We start from the raw sequence: 22,938 nt of genomic DNA on the forward strand, positions 1-22,938 counted from the left end.
GTTAATAAAACTGATAACAGATGTGTGATTTGAAAACACTCAGTTGTATCACAAAAACCAAGAATAAAATTTAGAACACTATTAAAAAAACAAAAAAAAAACCATTTAAACTTTTTTTTATGTTAAAACCATTTCTAAAAAAATTAAACTTGGTCTTTTCTCAAAACAATAAATATTTTCTTCAGGGCTTTACTGATTAATTTAATTATACTTTCAACAATTAAATAGAATAGATAAACCTTTACTATAATTAAATAATTAATATCAAGTTTTACCTCATCGGCTTCAGTGGTATTATCAACGATTAAATTCAATTAATTAGCAATAAAAAGCTTTCATGTTTAAACTATTTCTTAATCAAAATTTTTTTATTATGAACTTAAACGAAATGCATTTTTAAAATCAATTTAAAGACAATCTTTATTAAAAAATTAGAATAACACTAGTATACGAATTGTATGCAGGTAATTTAAAACTATGCTCACTTGCTAAACCTTATAAATTTACTTTTAATAAACTTTTACGTAACACGATTAGTAAAGTTCAATTGCTCACAAATGTTCTTTTAAAGTGTATATTGAAAAAATAATTAAAAAAAGAAACGTACATATCAAATTAAACAATACCCAATAGTTTGCTTCTCCTTTTACGCACAAATATCAAACTTATAAGAAACAGTTAAAACATTTGACGAAAAACTGTTATTAAACTATCACCTGCTGCAGTAGTTTGCCATGCCTAACATATGTAGCTAAATATTAAAATTTACAGTACTAAACCGTACTTATAAAAAACAAAAATTGACTTGGTACAGTAACTGGTTGTACCTCGCAAATGTACCGTTTGCTCCTTCAAACATATAAAAACCTTACTTGTAATAAAAATAAAGTAAAGTATTAATATAACTTGCAACATTTACTACCCGTACCTCTCAACTTGCTCGTATCAAATAATAACTACTAATAAAGATATTAACCTCTTGCACTTCACAAGTGTACTACCGTTTACACATATGTAAATCAAACAATTAATACAACTATAAATGTTTTAATAAAAACATCTACCTGCCACGGTTACTTCCTGCACTTGGCACGTGTACGCCCCGTTCCTCTCAACTTGCTCGTACCCCTCGTCGCAGTCGCACGTGTAGTACTGGCTCGGGTCCGCCTGACACCTGCCGTGGCCTCCGCACGGAAGCGTCGAACACGGGTCTCCCTCGATCGCTGTGTGGAGAATGACTAATTTATTATATACTTGATTTGGTAAGAATAATACTAATGTTCTTTTTTTTATAGAGCATTGATCTCTCCGATTGCTGCGCGAATGTGTTTAAGTAGCTACTAGAGTTTTTGATAAAATTACTAACTATATTGTTGTTTTTTTTGTCAATTTTCACGCACGGATCTCTTTTAACTATTGTGTGTAAATAAACAATTTTTCTACATATTAGTTGTTATGGAGTTAAATGTACTTAAGTTAAACAGAAAACACCGTCAAACCTTTATTTTAAAATATTTAAGTCTAAACACTGCTTACAACTGGTTTAAAATTTTACTTATTTTTGGTTTATAATCTGTAAAGTTTTGTTTACTGAAAACATTTTGTTATTCTTATCAGCTGGCTAATCTCTTTAGCCTGTTTATTTCAACTTCCCCTTATCATAACGATACATAAGCTGTTTGTTTAGCTGCTTTCAGAGAGCGCAAAATTTTGCTTAAGAACCACTTGAAATAGGTCAAGAAGTTTATATGAAGAAGAAAATTTCACAAATAGTCGAGGAAATAAGTAAGTTTTACAACTAAGCAATTTTAAATGAGTGAAAATGGCAAGTGTAACTAAATTTTTGTCCAAAATATTTTATTTAAATCTTAACAACTATAAATTCAACGTAATGTAGCTTTAAATGGTAAAAGTAAAGCAACAGCTTATATTAAACGTTATTTTACTAAGTTATTTTTACTTACTTTAAAACAAAAATAAATTCATAAGTTAAACTTACAAGGTTTTATATATTAAAACATCCAAAATTTTTATTACAAAAGCTTTGCCATTTTTCGAGCTTGTATAAAAGATCAACTAGCTTTTCTTATAAACTGTTATTGCAATCTTTTGTCTTTGAATTTTCAAACTTCCATAATCTTAAATTTTACTAACATCTACCAGTTTTCTGTATTTATTTACACTTTTTGTTTAACATGTCTCATATACTGTATAAACTATTTTATCCAATTTATATTAATGATATTTTTTTAAATTCGACTAACGTTTACAGTCGGCTTTCCTGTTGACGAAAACCTCCTTGAAACCCGATTGGCACCTGCACCTGTAGAAGTCTCCTGATTGCGGGGTGCACTCTCCCACTCCACTGCACACGTTCGGCACCTCGTTGCAAATATCGCTTGCTTCTGTTTGTGAGGGGGGCTCGTTAAAAAAAATTAGAATATTTGTTATTTGAAATTATTTTAAGAAGAACTGCAAGCTAACAACTGTTATTAAGAATATTAACTATTGAGTTGATAATTCATTCGTATATGTTTTTTTTGTAAAAATTCCTATTAATCGCAATAAACGTCTTATAAAAAACAAGCTCCTATATTAAATCGAAGATAATTCTAAAAAAACTTATAAACTATACAAACTTATAAGTAAATCATTGTCATCAAAATTATGTAAAATCAAAACATTAAATATAGAAAAATAATTTACTTTCGCAGATGCTGCCACGTCCGGTGTTGGTTTCGAAGTAACCTGACGGGCACCTGCACCTGTGGTGGGCGCCAGGCCTGTCCACGCACTGTCCGACGCCTCCGCATGGGCTGGGCTGGTCGCAAGTCGAAAATCCAGTGTCCTCACCTCTGCTTTGGTCCCTGTCGCGGTTCCTATCCTGGTTTCTATTTTGATCTCTGTCTTGTTCTCTGTTCCTGTCTTGTTCACGGTCTCTGTTTCTGTCTTGATCGCGGTCTCTGTTTCTGTCTTGGTCTCTGCCCTGGTCCTGTCCGCGGTGCCCGCTCCTGCTCTGGTCCTGCTCCCTGCTCCTGTCTTCTTCTTCGTACCTGTTGCTGCCTTGGTTCGACTCGACTTCGATCGTGATCCCTTCGTCGTCTTCGTCGTAGTCGGCTATTGGAAAAAATTAAAAATCAAAAAAAAAAATTATAGTCTGTATAAGCAATTTTTAACCTGGAGAAAAGTTTTAGGGGTTAATTTTCTCTATTAAAAGTTATGTAAATAAATTAATCTTAATTTTCCATTTGGTTTATAAGTTAGTGTTTAGCTGTAGTCCTTTATAAGTTAGATTAAATCAATAACGTTTTTTATTTAATTTTTTTTTTATATGCTCAAAGTTCAAAGACTCTAGTTCTTTTTTTCAAAATTTAACACTACCTTGTATGTTGGGGGCAAATTTAGTAATTACCTTCCATAAAATAAGAAAGGTTAAGAATCGCTGTTCTATGTGGGTAAAATTTGATGATGTTGATAAAGTTAATCCTACTAGTGATATTTGTTTCTACAAAAACTGTTTCTTTAATACCCTTTTGATGAACGGCTCATTAGTATAATTTAATCATATTTAAATAGAATGATGTTAAACGATACGAAGTAGAAAATTCTATTTTAATGAGGTTTTTTTACTTATGGGCTCATTGAGCGAAACATTGTTTAAGAAAAAAGCTTTTGAAAAATAAAATTTTGATATTTAGTTTTCTTTGCTGAGAATGAGAACTATAATTGCTTTATTGACAAATATAAACATAGAGTAAAACCGGTCTTTGAAAATGCACTTGTTAAGAACTTCAAATATAAATTAATATTTCAGTATTTTTTCTGAACTTTCAATTTTGATAACAACTAATGTTTTAAAAGTCAGTTTTGCCTATTTCTTATCGGTCAATGTACAAACTCAGTTCTTTGTTGCTATTTATAGGCTGGTAATGAAGTGTGAAATTGTCAATTTAATAGCTGCCAGAATGTAATTGAGACGCATCTTGCGCACACAAATACATCTTGTGATGTAACAATGGTACATGAGTTTTTTGTTTGATGTAGACTTATGAAAAGTTACGTAACAATAAACCTCTGCGGTCGGTTTTGAAATTTTCATCGTTATCAGGAAAATTTTATGTAGTTGTGTAATAACAACTTTCGGCGCAGAGACGTTTTTTACAACTTGAAAGAAAAAGTATTGCTTTGTTCTTATAAGATTAATATTTCACGTTTCGAACATGTTTTCACTCAACGTTTTAAGTATTGTATTAAACTTCTAATGTTTCACACAGAAGCGTGCTTGAAAATAAAAGTTCAATTTAATGATTTAGTACTTATAGAAAATTTACACTCCAAGTTAAAAGCAAAATTTTATCAGATTAAAATTGCACGTTTTTATCCGAAACGCATTTTGCACAGTTATTGATTTCACAAATCTTGTAAAAAATATTATTTTTGCGCTAATTCTGTCACGCAAGCTGCGAACGTATTAAATAACAACCATATAAGGTCGCTTGAGTTCTGCAATAAAGTATTTGAACAACAACCGATACAAAAAATTTGGTATAAAATTAGCAAAGCTTGCCATGTATTCCTGAAAGTTTTAAAATCGAGTAATTGTGCTTACTAAACAGTTGTCAAGAGTTTTTGGGTACAATTAATGTTAATTACATAAACTGAAAATAATATTAAAAATCATACTTGAACAACTACATGTGTAATTTTATTATATTAGTATTTGTTTCTGTTGAAAGTCAAGTTTGTAATTAAATATGAGCCACATCATAGTCATTGTTAAAAACAACTATCATTTTATAGGATAAACCTTTTAAGACAACGATAAAAACCAAAATAATTTGACAAAACGAGGTAAATAAACAATAAAAAATTAAAAAGATAAAAATATCAACTCACCAGTACAAGTGATTATCTCGCTGTCGAAATCTTCCCTGTACCCTTGCGGGCACCTGCACCTGTGCCTGTTGTTGCCACGGGCAACGCACTCCCCGACCCCGCACGGGTTCACTTCCCCATCGCACGGGCCTACGTCGGATCTACTGGGCTGCCTGTCCGGTCCGGGCTCTCTTTGCGGAGATCTTTGTGGTTCCGAGGCGTCTGTTGTTTGATGATAAAAGGTTTTAAAGTTTCACTAAAAAAATTACTTACCACAAAAACTTTTGTAGGTAAAGTTAATCATTAAAATTATAACTTAATTTTTTTGAAAGTAAATAAATATAGGTTAACAACTTTTACCACCAGTCAACCTGTTTCAACGAAGTTTTGCTTTATAAACTTAACAAGTAAAAGAGTTTTGATCACCATATTAACTAATCATGTAAAGAAATTAAAAGTATTTGAGTTGGTGTTTTTAATTGTATTTAGCTTATAATAAAAATATCATTACCAGCACAATCTAAATTCTTACTGAAAAAAAATCATTTAAACGAAAAATAAAAGAAGATGTTAAGCAAAGTGCTTTAAAAAAACCTCCATCACAGTTCATTTTGTTGACACAAACAGTTTCATCGAACAGTAATTTCAAACTTATATTTTTAAATACAACAATAAAATAACAAATTTCAAAAAATAGTCATCACATTTGATAATTTTAACTCTCATAACAGTTTCATTTATTATTGTTTTTAATAATAAAACAACAAAGTACCTCCATCACAGTTCATGTTGTTTACGTCTACTGTCATGCTGCCCTCAACCATCTGTCCCTGCTGGTCGACGCAGTAGCAAGCTCTTCCGTCCTGGATGCACTGCTTGCTGTAGTACGACCCGTCGTCTTTACACCTTGGAACGTCCGGGGATCCGGCCTCACTTGCTAATCTTTGAGCGATCTGACACAGCGTTTGTTGACCTGGAATAAAAACAAATTAAATAATTCATAATAAGATATTTAGATAACTTGCAGTATATTAAGTTTTTTAATTCTTAAAAAAATTAACTGTCTATAAACATTTACCCAACAAACCTTGTTTGAATTTAAAGTACAAACAACTAAAAAACAAACGCAAAGACAAAACTTAAACTTATACTTAATCTTATGAAGTTCATACATACCTCTTAACCTATTTAAAAGCTATAAAAAAAGTTGCCAACTTCGTTTTTAGACTATTTAAAACCAAAAATTAAACAACGACTTTAAGCAATAAATTAACTTCCATAGCTAAACACATAGTCCTGTAAAAAACCTAAACTAATAACAAAAAACTTATCTGCCTATCAACTTACACAAAACCTAAAAAGAGTAACAATTCCCTTTTTAAAATATTTACAAACAAGTATAAAACATACCATAAATGTATTAACAACAAAGCTAACTTCCTTTGAAGTTTTCGCAGTCGGGCCTCTCCCCGTACCTGAAACTGTCCTCGATGGGCTCACCGCTGATGGGGTCGGCGCAGTAGCAGGCGTCGGGGTAGCCCAGGCATTGCAGGCGCTCGAAGTTGCCCTCACTGTCGCACGTGGGTATGGGCACGTCCTGCGACCCCTTGCGGATCTCCTCTTCCGCGCTCCGCACCGCCATTAAGCACAGCCCCGAGAACATCTCGCCTTCTGTGTTGGAGGAAATGAAACATTATTTAAAAAAATTAAGATACAGCTTTGGAAAGTAGCACTTTTTTTCATTTTTAATTACTTAGTTTCTGTAGGGTTTTGGAGTTCTAGAAGACAACTTAAACTGCGTTTGGGAAGCTGCTAGCCTTATTTTGTTTTAGTTTTAAGTTTCAAATTTTTAAGTTTCTGTTGAAGGAGATAAAATGATGTGATACTTTAAAAACGTTTCGAACCAAAATACAACTCAAAAAAGTTAAGTTGTTTTTACAACAATATGAATTTACAACAATTCAAAGAACAATTTTACAAATCATTCATGTGATTTTGTTTTGATTTCTGCAAAGTAAAACTTAGGAAGTTGATATTCGTGTTTGTATGTTAAAACAATTAATATTAACCACAAAATTACAATGAAATGAACACCAATTGGTAAAAAACCTGGCGCAGTTGGGAACTATGGTTAGCACTAACCAAGTAATTGTTATAAATAAGAGTCTAGCATCTACAAATGCTTACTTAATTTAATTGCTTAGAATAAACCAGGTAATATAAACCAGGTAACAAGAACAACAAGTATGAACGCTTACCGGGCACAGTTGGCCTCCCCCTGCCTTCCACGCCATCATCGCCACCGTCGCAGTTCAGGTTCATGGCCTGGTCCCCGGACTCGGTCCTGGTGCCGGCCACCTCCTCCCCGCTCTGACCGTCTACGCACCAGCAGAAGTGGCCGCTGTAGTCGAAGTCGCACTGCCTGGTCGCGTAGCTGCCGTCCTCGTTGCACATGGCAACGTGGTCGGTTGCTAGGGGGTCCTCCAGCTTGCGTCCCTCTGCCGCGGCGTTCTCCCTGAAGCACTTGGAGTCGACGCCTGGTGAAAAAAGTTTTGTTCATTTTTTGCATGTTTGTTAACGATTTTTTTTTTCGGGTAATATTGCTGGAGTTAACAAACAACCATATCGGTAAAAAAATTGTCAGTTCATTTAAAGAAATACTTATATTACATTAAAAGAAAATCTACCTATTAAATAACCCTTAATATAATAAAATTATCTACTTCATAAACATAATAATATTAATATAACGGCATTATCTATTTTACAAATTTAGCTTTAATGACGCCACGTGATTAATGATGTCACGTTTCAAAAAACGAATTATGACGTCACAACCAATAACTAAATAAATTTAATCAATTGTGACGTCACAAAAGTTCGCAATTCATCCTCTCCCGTTCCTTCTCCTGCTCCCTTGGATCTCGAAGCCCGTCACGGGATCGGCGCAGTAGCAGAAGCCGGGGTCGGTCCTATTCTGCTGCTGGGCGCGCTGGTACTCGCTGTCGCAAGGCCTATTTTCCTTGTGGTCTATTGAGAAAAGCTGGGAATCAACGAAGGACCAGTTACTTGATCGAAAAATTCTTGTTGCATGTGCAAAAAATGGTTTTTTAAACATTCAGGTTTCATAGTGTGTTAATATCGAGATTTTTAGGTGCCGCAAGGCATCTGGTCCTCGTAATCTGTGGAATTAACCGAAGCTGCCTCAGAGTCTTGTCGTATGTGTTAATCTTGGTTGGTGGGCTCGAGATCTCTTTTTGCACTTTAAAGTTCACGCGGTTGTGCAGCATTACAAGTTTGCAGCAGCTGTTGAGAATTGTTGAACTTGCACACCCCTTTTTAAACTTTCATTAAAAAAACAAGTTGTGAAGACTCACCATATTAATTGTCTTAATCCTCAACGCAGTGGTTGTTTCAAAAAGAATATTTTAAAACTAATATATTTTACCAAATACGTACATTACCAAATCCGTACAAAACCAACTCACCACCTTTATAATGGCTTTGTTAACAATTTATATTTTTAATATAACAATTTTCCCCGATGCCAGACGCAAGGCGATGTAAGTGTAAAAACCAATACATAAAAAACCACTAGATCAGAAGTCGGCAAACTGCGGCCCGCGTGCCAAATGCGGCCCTCAAGACCAAAATCTGCGGCCCGCGAGGTATGTTTCAGCTAAAAGCACACTTTTTAAAAAACTTGAAAACAAAGTGTTTTGTACTCAAATTACTCAAATATATTTTTTTTGTTAAAATCAACTCACCGCCGTAATCGTCCTCGTCCTCGGCGCCGCAGCGGGCGAACCCGTTGACCCTGGTTCCCTCCAGCTCCCGGCCCGTCACCCTGTCGACGCACCAGCACGTCGACCCGAAGTTGGTGCACTGCCTCGCGGCGAAGAACCCGTCGTACGTGCACTGGGGGTACTCCAGCGCGTTGTTGCGGTTCCTCTCGTTGTACAGCGACACTTCGTCGTATCTGTGTGGATAGGTTCATTTGGTTTGAAACAAGGTGCTTAACTGTTATGGTGTTTTTATTCATGTGCAACTACGATCGCAAATTTTGGAGTTTATAATTAAAGTAAGAAACGATTGAAATAAATAGAACCCGTTTCTAAATTTTGTAAAGTTGTTTCGGGAACGATTGAAAAATATTCGTTCTGCACGAACAAACAGCTACTGAAAAACGTACGGCACATAAAAATTCAAATAGTTTAAAAAATTATTTATATACAATATGCTCATGTACCCCCTCACCTCTTTTCGCACTCGCTCATCCGCCTCGTCTCGCCCTCGTCCCTGCCGTCGCAGTCCGGCTGGCTGCCGTCGGTGGTCATGGTCCCGTCGATCAGGTTGCCCGTGTCCGGCATCACGCACCAGCACACCGTCCTGCTCCGGTCGCACTGCCTGCGCATGAACCTGCCCCCCTCGTCGCACTCCACCTCCCACCGGGCGTCGCTCCGGATGTCGTTGTTCTCCTGCTTCGACTGGCAGATGGTCAGCACCGGCGAGGCGTCGTCCGCGTCTGCGCAAATTATATGAGTGCTTGGTTCTGTCTTTTGTAAAATTTATTGTTATAGGAAAATGGTAGTAAAGTGAAATAATATTTGTGGTCTGTACTTATGAGTAAAGCTAGATGCTTAAAGCTTTTTGTGTGCATCCGGTGTCCGAGCAAACGAAATGAACGAGTGTTATTTTCAATTCTGTTGGACATGTAACATAAAGTTTAGTCCCGTCAACTGTGAAAGCTTTTATAGCATTAGTAGTAAAATGTATTTGTTAAGTCTAATTTTGATTTTGTTTGTTCTGATGAATTAGTAGATGATTAAAACCGGTTGTGTTTCTCTTTATTATATTGAGAGAAACATGTTTGAGAAAACATATTTTTTTTTAATCTATGTTGTGTATAGAATAGTATGTTTAAGTTTAAAGTGTTAGATTTGTGTTGGACTATCCTGTGTTTGCAATACAAGAAGTTTAGTTTTAAAACTTAAGTTTCAAAAGTCTTATAAACAAACTCATTTGATTACATATCATTTTATACATCAAAAAATCTACTTGAGCTCGATTGATTTTTGTGTTTTTTATTTACTGTTAAAAACTAACAATTTTTCTCACTTGTGGTATGGTTTATTTGACTTTATTGAGTACTTAGTGTCTGTACATAGGCATGAGATAAAATCTGCTGTGATAATAATCATTTTAAATAATCTTTCAGTATAATATAAAAAAATTCTAAACACCCAAAAACTTATCTTTGCGTTGTTAAAAGTTAAGTTTTATGTGAGCTTGTTGCATGCTTATGATTTTATTTAATGTTATTATTGGGTGGTATACTATGTGTATTAGTTTGTTAATTAATAATAAATAATAAATAATTAATGCTTAAGTTATATTGCTATTTCTCAAAATGTTTTTTCTTATAACATACAAAGTTGAAATACTTACTTATTCAAAGTTTATTTTAGTTAATATTATTAGTTATATTTGTGTATAACTTTTGAGCTTAACCAAATAGTTCAATAAATTTTAAGAACTGTAGTTGTACAGGTTATTCTTTCATTACCATCTAGTTTTTAAAGATAGTTTCTATTTAACTATAAGTTTTTGAAAATTTTCCAGCTGGCGACAGCCTTTTTATAGTAAATACATGTACAAGGTTTTCAAGAAATAAAACTGGCTCCGTATTTTTGTAATCTGAGTTGTTAGATAATTCCAACATGTTTTTAAAATAATTCATTCTGGAAAGTCTATGTTGTCAATCCCTAATTTTACAAACTTTTAATCAATTTTAAATAACCTCATTGTAGAAGAAATACATACTTATATTTAAGACTAGCAAGGCTCAGAAAGGCTTAAGTTTAGTTTTATAAGTAGGTTGATGCACCTATGTTGAACTTAACACCTAATTCAAAACTTTACTATCGCTTGAAGTAAAGCATTTGATTGAAATTAGCAAACATTTTACTTTAAATAAACTTTAATAGTTTTGTTTTTAAAAATAGTAAAACGTTTGTGCTTTTTTTTTATCACAACAAAGCAATTGATTGATAGAACTTTGATGAAAAGCTGGAGCGAAATTTTGAAAATACTTTATATTTATATCGGAAGTTGTTTGATGACGTACAAACTTTAAAAATAAAACACAATTTTAACCATTCACCTTTTTTTAAATAAAAGTTTATTTGGTCTAAACTAAAAATCTAATGATTTTATTTTCTACCAATTTAGACTTATGATTTAAAAGTTCCTCTAACATATTTAATCTAGCTGCTTCATTATAGCGTGAACTAACTTCAGTAGTGTCTAAATTAAAAAATCATTTAGAATTAAAGCTTTTGTGATGTAAAAACATTCAGTTTTACAAAAGCAATTAAAGTACGGTTTGATGCAGCTACTACTTATCTTAAAACCACTTATATGATATAAAATTAAATATCACTTCCTAAACCATATAGTTTTTTGAATCCATGCCATAAATGTTTCGCCTATATACGACCAGATGTTTTAGCAAACTTTTAATGAATTTAGACTTTTGAAAACTTTCATAACAAACTGCTTCATTTTATATTTATTTTTCAAATTTTTATCGTTCTAAGGTGAGTAAAACTTCATGACTAAAACTCCAAATTCAAAAACAAGTTTTGACAAAAATAAAGTTTTAAAATTGACAAACTATCGCTGCTTCAAGTTCACTATCAAGCACAAATTGTTTCCGGGGATTTATAAAATTGGAAAGTTTATAAGCTTTAAAGTCAGACTTTAAAATATAATTTAACGACTAATATAAATTATTTTTACCGTTCAATATTTAAAGTTTTATTAAAATTTTACTGTCTGCTGGAAATGGAAGAATTAAAGAACCTTTAACTTATTTTTATTCTTGAAAAAGTGGTGTAAATGAATTTTTGACTTTAACAAAAGGTCAAATAAAAAGTTTATAACTTTCTACAATCTACTGTATAATGAACCCACTTATAAAGAACATCAAACTCTTATTCTTACCCTTACAAAGTAACAATCTTTAGTAATAAATCTCATACAATTTTCTTATCATACCCGAACTTGGTTATAAAAATATTCCAACCTTCACTGTCGCTCCTGTAGCAGTTCCTGCCGTCTCCTTCGTACCCCTGCTCGCATACGCACTGGTACGCCCCGTCGAAGTTCAGACAGTAGGCGTTGCGCGAGCACACGTTGCTGTCGTCAGCGCACTCGTCCACGTCTGTTACGTCATAATTACGTCATAGTCAGTTTGTTGCGTCATGATTAGTTACGTCATAGTTAGTATGTGTTGTTGATTGCAAAATTTTGTTTAGCATGATAGTAAGTGGTTATTTTGCTACAATCGTTGATTATTACAATACAAATAATTATTATAGCAGCACATTTACATAAAATTAAACTATAAATAGTTTAATTATGTAAGTTTTCATAGTCGATTTTCAGATAGAGACTTAAAATTTGCTTTTAATTAACACGTAACAAAGAAGTTAGTAAAATAAAAATACTGTAGATTACATACTTTTAAGTTATTAACTCTACTTTTTAAAGTTCAAAACAAATCTCTGTAACATCTTCAACATATTCAAAAACGAGCTATGAAAAATAAAAAATTAAAACTGCTTGAATTTTTACAAATGCATAATCACAATTCGAACCAAGAAAGAAATCTCGAGAGATGTTTGTTTATTTGCAGTCACGATTCATTAAAGATGAAAAGCGTACTGTTTTTGCATAAAAAAGAAAAATAAGCACATGATGCCAACAAAAAAAGAATATTTTTAATAGCTGGATGACAAAATACACGGTTCATTTGGGTAACGACCGTTTTGTTTTATTTGTGACGTAGTAATTGTGTTTTTTGTTATTGTCACCGATGCTTTTAACACCTAAGGTAAAAGGTTCTAGAAAAAAAGTTTAATTCTTTTTTTAAATAAATATTTAATGATTTTTATTTTAAAAATATAAAAATGAAGCATCACTTATTTTAAAAGGTATTTCTTTCAGTATGTATGTCAAGAAAAGTTTTTATACTCAGTAATCAATCTCAGTAATTATAAATCAGATGACATGCAGTTGTTTCAATATTTTTACAAAATACAACGAATTTAACTATTTATTTTACAGCCCAATAAAAAGATAAAAGAAACTGTATTAAAACAAAGTGATAAGTATGTTTTATACACAGAATTTTTTGAAACGTTTTTGTACTTAATGATTACCGCTGAATATAATTAATCTAAAAAAATGAACAAAAGTATTGCCTATCACCGTTAACAGCACACCACGTTCTAAATAAATTGTTGCACGACTTTTTAAACTCGATTAATTAAAATATTTATGATTTATATAAAGATTAATTTAAATAGCAACATGCAGTATATACCAGAGAAATAAGTTAGTATAATGAAGAATTATTAAATTGAACGTTACATTATAAATGCTTTTAATTTATTGCTATATATTTTATTAGATGCTTGTAAAATCAAAAAGTTAATATCTGCAAACTAAAATTAGACTAGACTTTTGTTTTATAGACGAAAAAACGAGTATTTTTAGATCAAAAATAAAGGTAAAAAAACACAAAAAGTGCAAAAATAATAGTTTCAAACTGGCTTCATCAAAGGTTTATGATGTTTTATTTACTAACTTTAATGCGAAGTTAAAAACGCAATCACTCAGAGTATGAAGGGGTTTTTTTATAAAACAAAAAACTTACGTAAATATTCATTTACACAAAAATATTATAAACACCTAACAAAAAATTAATATTCAAAGCGTTCAAATAGGTTAATAGTTATTCTCAGCTGGTTAGTTCACCGAATGTTGGCTACCGAGTTAAAACTATGAGAAACTCTCAGAACAAGCTGCCACTCTACGATTAAAATGAGTTCGATCTCGGCAGCCAAATTAGAAAAAAGCCAAAACGTCCCGCTCAATCACCTTCGCAGGTCCTCCTGTTGCCCTGGACCTTCTCGAAGTAGCCCTGGTCGCACTCGCAGCTGTAGCCCGATCCCTCAGGGACGCACTGTCCCGGGCCGCATATGTCGGGGATGGAGCAGGCGTCCTTGAACTCGTGGATGCCGCTCGCTTTAAATTTAATCGAATGAAACGTTTGTGTAAAGAAGTGTGTCTAGGATCAACTTCTTGTTGCGCATTTCCAGTAATTTGTTTATTATATTGTAACTTGTTTTAAATTGAACAATTTAAAGTTCTCGACTAAATACGACAACTGAGGATCTCCTATATGCAAGTATACGAGTGAAACATTGTTTTGTTAGTAATAAACTGTTGAAATAAATATTGGGTAATTTGTTTATTTAAGGAATAGGTTTGGTTATAAGGTAAGCAAAAAAAAAAGACAGTATTGAAGGCATCTCGCTACAAAAACTTCAAAATAGTACAAAAATCAGTTTATATTTAAAAATCACTACCAACCCTCGCATCTGGTGGTGTACTGGTCGGTGACCTGGGTGAACCCTTGCGGGCACTCGCAATGGTACTCGCTATCGCCGTCGGGGACGCAGGTTCCGATGTCCCCGCAGATTCCCTTCACCTCGCACGGTTTCTGCACCGACGGTATCCTGCCTTCGTTTCTGTAGTCTGTGGAGAAGAAAGTAGTTTAATTCTTTATTTACTTTAGTTTTAAAATTTTCAAAAGTTTTATTTTTTTTGGTAATTTTTTGTAAAGCGATTATATGAAACATATTTTTTCTTCTTTAGTATTTAATAACTTAAGTACACTTTCATGACACCATAAAAAAGTTCTTAGATACATTCGGCTAAAATGCTTCTTTGAGAGCTAAAGTTAGAAAACCGTTTTCTTCGAATTAAAGTAAGTTCAGTGAATATACTTCAACCTTCTCGTTTATATGTACTGACCTCTACAAGTTGGTTTTCTCTGCCTGTTGAGGGTCTCTCTGAAGCCACTGGGGCAGTTGCACTGGTATTCCCCGTTTCCGTTGTCGATGCAGGAACCCGCTCCGCAATCGTGATCAGTGCACGCGTCAGTGTTCTCGTTGTACTCTGTTGATTTATAAATTGCAATGAGTTTTCATATATCATGTCGAACAGTATGCATAGCTGGTTGGATGTGTTTATTAGAGTAAATGATCAACAAAAATATATCTAATTTATTTAAGCTTAATTTTTCGTACGACTAAATGAACTTAGTAAAGTTAGTTTTTATATGTTGTAACTAAATTTTTTACTTGGCCATGTAAAATGTATACATGAACAAAGTTAAGTAAATATTTATTTTAGCCCATTTATCAATTTTTAAATTAATAATATTTATGAATTATTTTTTGAGAAAAAATTGAAAAGAAGTAACAAAAAAACAAAAATATCATTTGTTTAAAAAAAGCTTCTTAATGAATTCATAGTACCTAAAAAATGTTTACCAAATAAGAAAATAAGTAAGACTTTTAAAAAAATTTAAAGAGCTTGTTTTTAGTTGAACTCAAGCTAAGTTATGTTTTAGTCTTTATACAAACCTTTTAATCGGTGTGTTAGTTAGAAATTATGTACAGGTACTATGTTTAAATAAAACATTACTTTTCTGTAATTCATGTAAAACATGCGAAGTATTTTAAACATGTTAGTATAAACACAATTAAAAGTAAATGTATTAATCGTTATACTATACTTGTAGTAAGCATGTAATACAGGAATAGTTTCCTGCTTAGAAATATGAATTTCTTTCAGATGCTGTTCATGTACAACTAACAATGTATGTAAGTTATGTTTTGACAAGGTATCGGCATGCTTAATTAAAATCTCATTGTAACACAAACTCACAATAACAACTTAAACATACTCAAACATGTCTTATTTTAAAAAGCTTTTTAAAACATCAAAGTAATTATGTTTTTCAACATAATTGTCTGAAATATCTCAAGTAGTTTTTTTTAGCTTCACTCAATCCAAGCGTCTTTCAGCACCAAAAATATTTTTGATTAATTATCTTTTAATTGTGGTTTCCAATCTAATTTGATAATTTCTTTATACGATTTATCACTTGACAAGCTACTGTTTATTTTCAGACCTCAAGACTTTTATTACTTTAATTCCAGAAAATTTTAGTCGATTTTAAAATTTTCTGCTTTAGTTTTAAGCAAATAATGGATGTTCTATTCAAGCAAATTATTTTGATCTTTTTTTATTCTTAGAAGATAACTTTCAACCAATGTTGAAAATTTTATTTTTTTCAAGCCATTATCATTTCAAAGCTTTTTTCAAGAACTCTTCCATTTTTAACAACAATACATTTTTCGCATCCAATTCTTTTTCTCATACATACCATCCACGCAAGTCATTTTTCCTTCTTTGTCAGACACTTGTGTGTACCCCCTGGGACACTCACACCTGAATCTCCACTTGTAGCTGTTGTCCACCACACAGGTTCCCATATAGCAGTCGCTCATTGAGCATGGGTCGCTTTGTCGCTCCGCTATAATTATTGACTTTTGATGTACCACCGTTGGTTTTGACAGTTACTAAGTAACAAGAAACTTGTGTACTAAAAGAAAAAGTAGTTTTATAACTAGCTTTTGTTAGACTCGGGGATTTAAAAATAAACAAGATGCCAATAAGTAAGACTTTATATTGGAAGGATGATTTTTTACCGCTTAATAATTCCTTACGTCTGCAAGAAGCCCTCAGATTGGGTTCAACAAATTCCGTGTACCCTTCAAAACACTCGCAACTGTAAGTGTCCCTCTCAAAGTTGGGTACGCACTTTCCTCCATCTCCGCACATGTTGTTCTCGCAAGGCGTTCTTTCGTAGTCGTATTCAATGACGTCATTAGTCCTTGCGTCATCGGTTTCTTCGGTGACAACTGCATCCGATGGTGTAATGTATCAAGGTTATTTTTATTTTCAGCTACTAGTTTTATAGTGAACATCATAAATTTCGACTATGTATATGTGCTCGATTTTTTTTGCTAAAAGCTTTTATTTTTCCTATTCGCAATATACAACCAATGTAAGCAAGTATTAAAATACTCTACGACTAGATTATTTTTCTTTAATAATCATATAAAGTTTATTCATACATGCATCCTAAATAGAAAACTCTTATTAAAGAAACAAAAGGTAGAAAACATAAAAATCTATTTATATGTAAAATATTAAAAAATTAACCTACAAATAAGACTTCGTTAACTTAAACTACCACAAGTTATTTTTTCAAACACTAATCAGTACATTTTATCTTTTTGCACATATATAAAAATAATGTTCTTACGAAGGTTGCAGCTTCCGTATCCGTTTTGGTTTCTGGCCTCGTAACCGGCTGGGCAGATGCAGTAGAAAGTGGTTGTCCTGGACACGCAGGTTCCGGGTCCGCAGGGGTTCACTTCGCACGGGTCGATGGTAACCTCGATTGTTTCGGTGGGTGAAACTGTGATGAAAAAAAGTAAATAGTACATATACTTAACAAAGTAGTTTATAATCATACCGCACACTCGACATTAAATAAAACATAGAAAAATAAGTTCCTTTAATTAGTAGCCCTACAGTAAACCGAAAAACAACTTAATTTAATTACTCGTAGCATTGTAAAAACTGCTAAAATAATAAATTTTAATTTTCATTTATGTTACTTTGAATTTTTAGCGTTTCCACAAACTTACAATAATTACAAAAATATAACCAACCTTCAGTTTCCTGGCAGTCGAAACCCCCTGAGATCTGAACCTCTCTGAAACCCGGCGGGCACCTGCACCTGAACCTGTCGCCGTAGTCCACGCACTCACCCTCGCTGCACCTGGGCTGCTGGTCGCAGATGCCGACCCTGGACGGCTGGTCGGGAATGTAGGCGACCTCAGAGTCCGACACTGGAGAAAGGAGTGTTGGTTGTTACTTTTGATTTAATTTACTTATAATTAATGTTGAATATATGAGCGTTGTATGGTTTATATTTTTTCAAATTTGAAGATATAAGTTTAACTGATAGTCAAGCTTCTCCTTATTTAACTGGACGGTTGGTCGGGAATGTAGGCGACCTCAGAGTCCGATACTGGAGAGCAAATGTGTTAATAAGTAAACTGTTCATGAAATATTTTAACCTTTTCATACAAAATAAGATTTCACAGAGTTTTCTATGCAGTTAAACATTTTATAGCTTACTGAGTAACACTTATTGTCAGCATAATTTGATCTGAACCTTTTGTTTACATCCATTAAGTTTAGGCTTTAAAATTTAAGTTAAAAAAGCATCTACCTTCAACTTTGGCGTCTTGTGCCCATCTGACATTCGAAGAGTCGGACTGAACGAAGAAGTTTGACATTCTCAATCTCAACTTGCTTGGGACCTATTTGAAAACAGTGTTTTATTATATTTTGTTAACAACGTACTTGGTTAAGAATACTAGTTATTTTCTACTTTTAGGTTTAAAACATAATTTGTGTAGACTTTTTTAGGTAATTTTTGTATTTAAATTTAAAAAAATTGTGTGACTAACATTGTTGCGAGATTCGGCACACTCGTTGAAGATGATTTCATCAGTGACGTCATAAACGTATTCTTTTCCGTCAACAGTGAAAGTGTTTTGTCCGCTCATCCTGATACGCCCTGAAAACATTTAAAGTAAAAAAAAAATTATTATTATTACATTACATAACTTTCTTTAAAACTATTTACATGTAACACGTTATTTTATTGTATTTATATAAAACTATGTCAATTAAAAAAAAAAGTTAAAATTATTTAAACAAAATAGTGTATGTTTAAAATTTAATAAGGTATACACCAGATCCTTTTTACTCAAATTATTATTATCATTTTAAGCAAAAGTATAACATAAACCTGAACTTATATCAACCAAAAGTCATTTATTAAGAATAAAACTTAAAATTTTGATAGCAAAGAAGTACTTTAAGTATTCGTTTATAAGTTTGCTAAATAAATCGATGGAAATTATTTTGTTATCTTAATGTTTTTATCCAATGTTCATGATACAATACACTACACATAAAAACAAACCGGATCCCTCTCTCATGTAAACGATCTCGGTATCCTGAATCTCCACCCTCTGATCCTTGGTGATCCTGGGCAGGGTACCCACGAAGGTACCCGATCCGTCCACGACCATCTCGCCGTTCCTGAAGTAGGCGCCGGTGAACCTCTGTGAAAGATCGAACCTGTAACCTCCTTCGGTGAACTTCATCCTCAAAGACCTCTGGAACTTGCCGCCTGGGATGTTGTAAAAGTTAAGGTTAGTTACCTGTTTGAGATTAGTTTGAAATGTATCATGCTTATGAGTAATGTTTATTTTGTAGGTTTTGTTAATGTGCACATATGTATTAATTAGATTGCTTGAAACCTATGTATTACAGTTTTCTTGCTTTTAGATTATCCGTTTTATCTAAGATGAGAGTTTAAGAAAAGAATTTTACAAAAATTTTTATGAAACTATAATTTAAACAGAATCACCAAACGTTATAAAACTAAAGTCAAGAATGTAATTTAACACTTGCTATCTATACACAAGTTATACAAATAAAAACAAACCAGTGTAATCGAACCCGTTGATGGCGGGCTTCTCCGCATCAGCGAACATCCAGGCTGAGATCTGCCCGATGGGGTACAAGGCCCTCAGCACGGCCCCCAGATCCTCGGGTACGGGGGACAGGGCCGAGTGGGCCCGTCCCTGGTCCACGATGCTGAACCCCTGGAAGTCGGACTTGACGTGGAACCTCTCGTTTTCCATCGTCTCCATGGATCTCACGTCCACCGTTCCGGTGATGCTCCCGTTGATCATCAGGTTCTGGTCTGGAAAATTAGTTTGTTTTATATAAATATTAATAAATAAAATTATTTTATAAGAAAGTAGTAATTTGTTTTATTCTTATTTTCAATTTTGATTAAATTTATTTATATTGTATTTCTTTTAATCTTTTTTAGATCGCTCATTTTTATTGTGCTCCCTTGATCATAAGTTAATAGTCTGGAAGTAAACAAAAATAAAATAATTCTAACTTTAAAGCAAATTACTTGTGTTTTCTATTTTCATATAAAGTGAGAATTTGTTGTTATAAAGTTAGATTTCTTATAAGTTACTTGTCATATTTCAGTTGACTGTTACAATTTAATTAAAATCAAACAACGTTGTTTTTAAATATTTTAATTATTTTTTGTTATTGCAATAGCTTTAGTTGATTAAATTAATATTGCTTTGTGCAAGACACCTGTGTCTTTAATTGTCATATAAAAGTATAACTTATTAATCAAAAGTTTATAATAAATTGCGATTTTGTTTATTAAAAGTAAATTTTCTGAACTTATTTGACTTAAATTCAAACATCATGTCATGTTAGTTAGTTTGATATTGTAAAAAGTTATAAAAACATCTTTGTTCTGTTTGCAAATCTTTTTTATACAATTGTTTACTAATTGATTTATGACGAAAAGTGTAGTAAAATTTATTCTTCATATAAATTTTGTATTAAATTATTTATAACACACTGTAAATAAAAAAAAAAGGTTCTTATGTAGTAAAACCGCGAAAAAAATTACAAACATATTCTACATTTTTCTCAGTAATAAAAAATACTTAAAATAAATTTTATAAAACGAAAATCATTACTCATTTGGAAACAAATGTAAGTTTTAAATTGCAATTACTAAAAGTTCAAAATTTAGAATTTTAACACATCAAACGATACTTTATACACGAAGTTATATAACTTAGGAATTTTTAAATTGCTCGTTAGCGTATTTTTTGTCTAGACGGAAAGATATCCAAATCTCCGAGTAATATCTAAATCTTTGAAAAGTCCTAATGTTCGGAAAAGCTTTGAACTTTACAAAAAGAGATCAGGAAATTACAATCTAAGACATGCAATTACTAAATCGTTTCACATCAAAAAATAGACAGAAAGATCTACAACGAACGGAAACATTAATTATGCATAAAAACGGAAATTTTAGGTTAAAGTAAATTTTCTTTTACAATGAAAGCAAATCAATTAAAATGTTTAAGAGGAAGCAGATGTAATTGAGTAATGTGTTTGCAGAAGATAGCCTATCGCGTTGTGCAAATTAAACTTTGGTCAAAGAAGTCTCTAATGTAAAGACAAACATTGCTCAATAGCGAATACTGCATTGTGGATAAAATTACAGCAGAGATAATAACAATTGAGCAATTTTTTTAAATTGTAATAAAAAAACAGAATTTGTAAGTCTTAACGAAAATGTTTTTATTAAACATTAAAGTTTTAAAATCAAAACTTAAAACAAGTATAATTCTTTTATACAAATATCTCAATTTTTTAAAAATATTATATATACCTTGAATGTTATAGATTGCTTCGTTAGTTTGTTTTATTACATTAAAAGTAGACATACTGCAGTTAAGTCCGAACTTTTGTGTTATAAAGTAAATAATATATCCATTTCGATCGTAATTAGTAGTGATGTTTTTTTATGAAAACAAAATTATTCAAAAGAAGATACTACTTCAAATTAGATCAAAAATACAGTATTGATCAAAAATAGTTTTACAATAAAACTAAATAAAGCCATAATCAAATTTGTAAATCATCGTTATGTCTATGCGATATATAAAGTTAGTCACTGAAATCCGTATTTATTTTAACATTAAGGGAAAACATAACTTTGTCAATGTAGCTTACAATAAAACTTTATTTCTTGTATTAAAAATTTAAACACATCTTACTGATATCAGCACAAAATGATAAAGAAAGTATTTATTAAGACATTCTTACCTTTATCAGCGCAAATTCTTCCGTTTCCAACAAATCCTTCTACGCATTGACAGCAGTAACCGTATCTGAAAGAGTATTACATAAATACAAGTGTTCAATTTATTTTGATTGTTTTAAAAAATAACTATTTTGTTCTTGTGTTATTATTTTAATTGTTTCATAAAGTTACCGTGCCTGAGAAAAAAAATCAAAGTGTCACATTTAATTACTTTTATTATTATAAAATATCATATCATCACTTTGAAATTTTTTGTAAAGTAGAAACAAAGAATTTAAATTATCGTAATTTGATCATTTTACAAAACACCTTGTCTGATTATTTGGGTCTTTTTAATCAATCAACTATAACTAGAATAATCAAACGTTTTCAAACAGTTTACAAAAAAAAAACACACTTTAGGTTTATTCAACAAACTTATTGTTTTATTTTAACTAACGCCATTAAACAAAAGCATCACCCTAAATTTTTAATAAAAAAAACAAACTTGTGGTTGACGCATACAGAGTTGTTGACGTTGCAAGCGTTGTTTACGTCACGTGCACAAAAATTCCCCTGCTTGTCTTCTACGTAATCGCTGTCGTCATCATCAGACACTGATGAGAAATAGATGGTTTCAATTAAGTATTATTAAGTTCGTTTTAGCGTCAATACTGAAAGTTTAACTTAAAATACTGGTGAAGAATGTTTTTTCTGAATTGTAATTGTTGTATTTATCATAATTGTTCTTAATTTTTAAGAAGTTTATTTTATCACTTAAATTAATAATTACGTGATTGTTCTTGTCATTTAGAATACTAGAAATTATTAAAATTGTGTAAAAGATTAAAAAATGTTTGTTGAGAATCCAAAAATAAACGTTTGATTATTAATAGCTTTTTGAACACTTCTAAAGTTTATAAAGTAATCTTTTTAAAGAAAACTCAATTCAGTTTTTTAACAATCTCGATATTGTTATAATGTAATGAAAAATTTATTTTTAGTGGTCAAATAATCCTACAGGCGTTATCAACACAGAGCTAATGTAAGAGCAACCATAAAACGACATTATCAACGTGCTTCTTTCATTGCATGCCAGTTTAAATTTGCTGCTTTGAAACACTATCACATGAAAATCTGGTTTGCCACACACAAACGTAAAATGATTGACGTTTCAGATAAGTCTTTTGGTGTATATCAAAATCTCAAGTACCCCTTTAATAGCTTTGTTGTGATTCATTTTGCGTTATTTATAGTTTATAGTTATTATAAGTTTTTAAATAATTTACTGTTTTTTGAAACTTTTTTATTAGTAAATGTGTTTTTGTGGTTAAACTTTAAATAAACTATTC

At 32.0% G+C, this 22,938-nt stretch overlaps 1 protein-coding gene across 3 annotated transcripts in view; it reads right to left on the bottom strand.

Moving 5' to 3' along the window:
- The window catches only part of LOC145830133 (uncharacterized), a 42,502-nt gene that overhangs the window by 11,429 nt on the left and 8,135 nt on the right, over positions 1–22,938 (bottom strand). The window contains exons 6-28 of one of the 3 annotated variants that reach the window (XM_082938019.1): positions 22,095–22,203; positions 21,610–21,674; positions 19,394–19,654; positions 18,866–19,075; positions 18,345–18,454; positions 18,104–18,194; positions 17,538–17,717; positions 17,126–17,281; positions 16,524–16,718; positions 16,181–16,330; positions 14,761–14,904; positions 14,317–14,481; positions 13,822–13,968; positions 11,963–12,100; positions 9,133–9,400; positions 8,643–8,854; positions 7,134–7,412; positions 6,313–6,546; positions 5,648–5,848; positions 4,897–5,097; positions 2,707–3,117; positions 2,265–2,405; positions 1,065–1,223 (exon numbers count right to left, since the gene is read on the bottom strand). In XM_082938019.1, the coding sequence (XP_082794145.1) occupies positions 1,065–1,223; positions 2,265–2,405; positions 2,707–3,117; positions 4,897–5,097; positions 5,648–5,848; positions 6,313–6,546; positions 7,134–7,412; positions 8,643–8,854; positions 9,133–9,400; positions 11,963–12,100; positions 13,822–13,968; positions 14,317–14,481; positions 14,761–14,904; positions 16,181–16,330; positions 16,524–16,718; positions 17,126–17,281; positions 17,538–17,717; positions 18,104–18,194; positions 18,345–18,454; positions 18,866–19,075; positions 19,394–19,654; positions 21,610–21,674; positions 22,095–22,203 (4,227 nt within the window). The remainder of the gene's footprint in view (positions 1–1,064; positions 1,224–2,264; positions 2,406–2,706; positions 3,118–4,896; positions 5,098–5,647; positions 5,849–6,312; positions 6,547–7,133; positions 7,413–8,642; positions 8,855–9,132; positions 9,401–11,962; positions 12,101–13,821; positions 13,969–14,316; positions 14,482–14,760; positions 14,905–16,180; positions 16,331–16,523; positions 16,719–17,125; positions 17,282–17,537; positions 17,718–18,103; positions 18,195–18,344; positions 18,455–18,865; positions 19,076–19,393; positions 19,655–21,609; positions 21,675–22,094; positions 22,204–22,938) is intronic. The other 2 variants (XM_082938020.1, XM_082938021.1) reach the window with 2 other exon arrangements.

This window comes from Thalia democratica, chromosome 2 (assembly GCF_965202585.1).
Source record: "Thalia democratica chromosome 2, ktThaDemo2.hap1.1, whole genome shotgun sequence".
Taxonomy (NCBI): Eukaryota; Metazoa; Chordata; class Thaliacea; order Salpida; family Salpidae; genus Thalia; species Thalia democratica.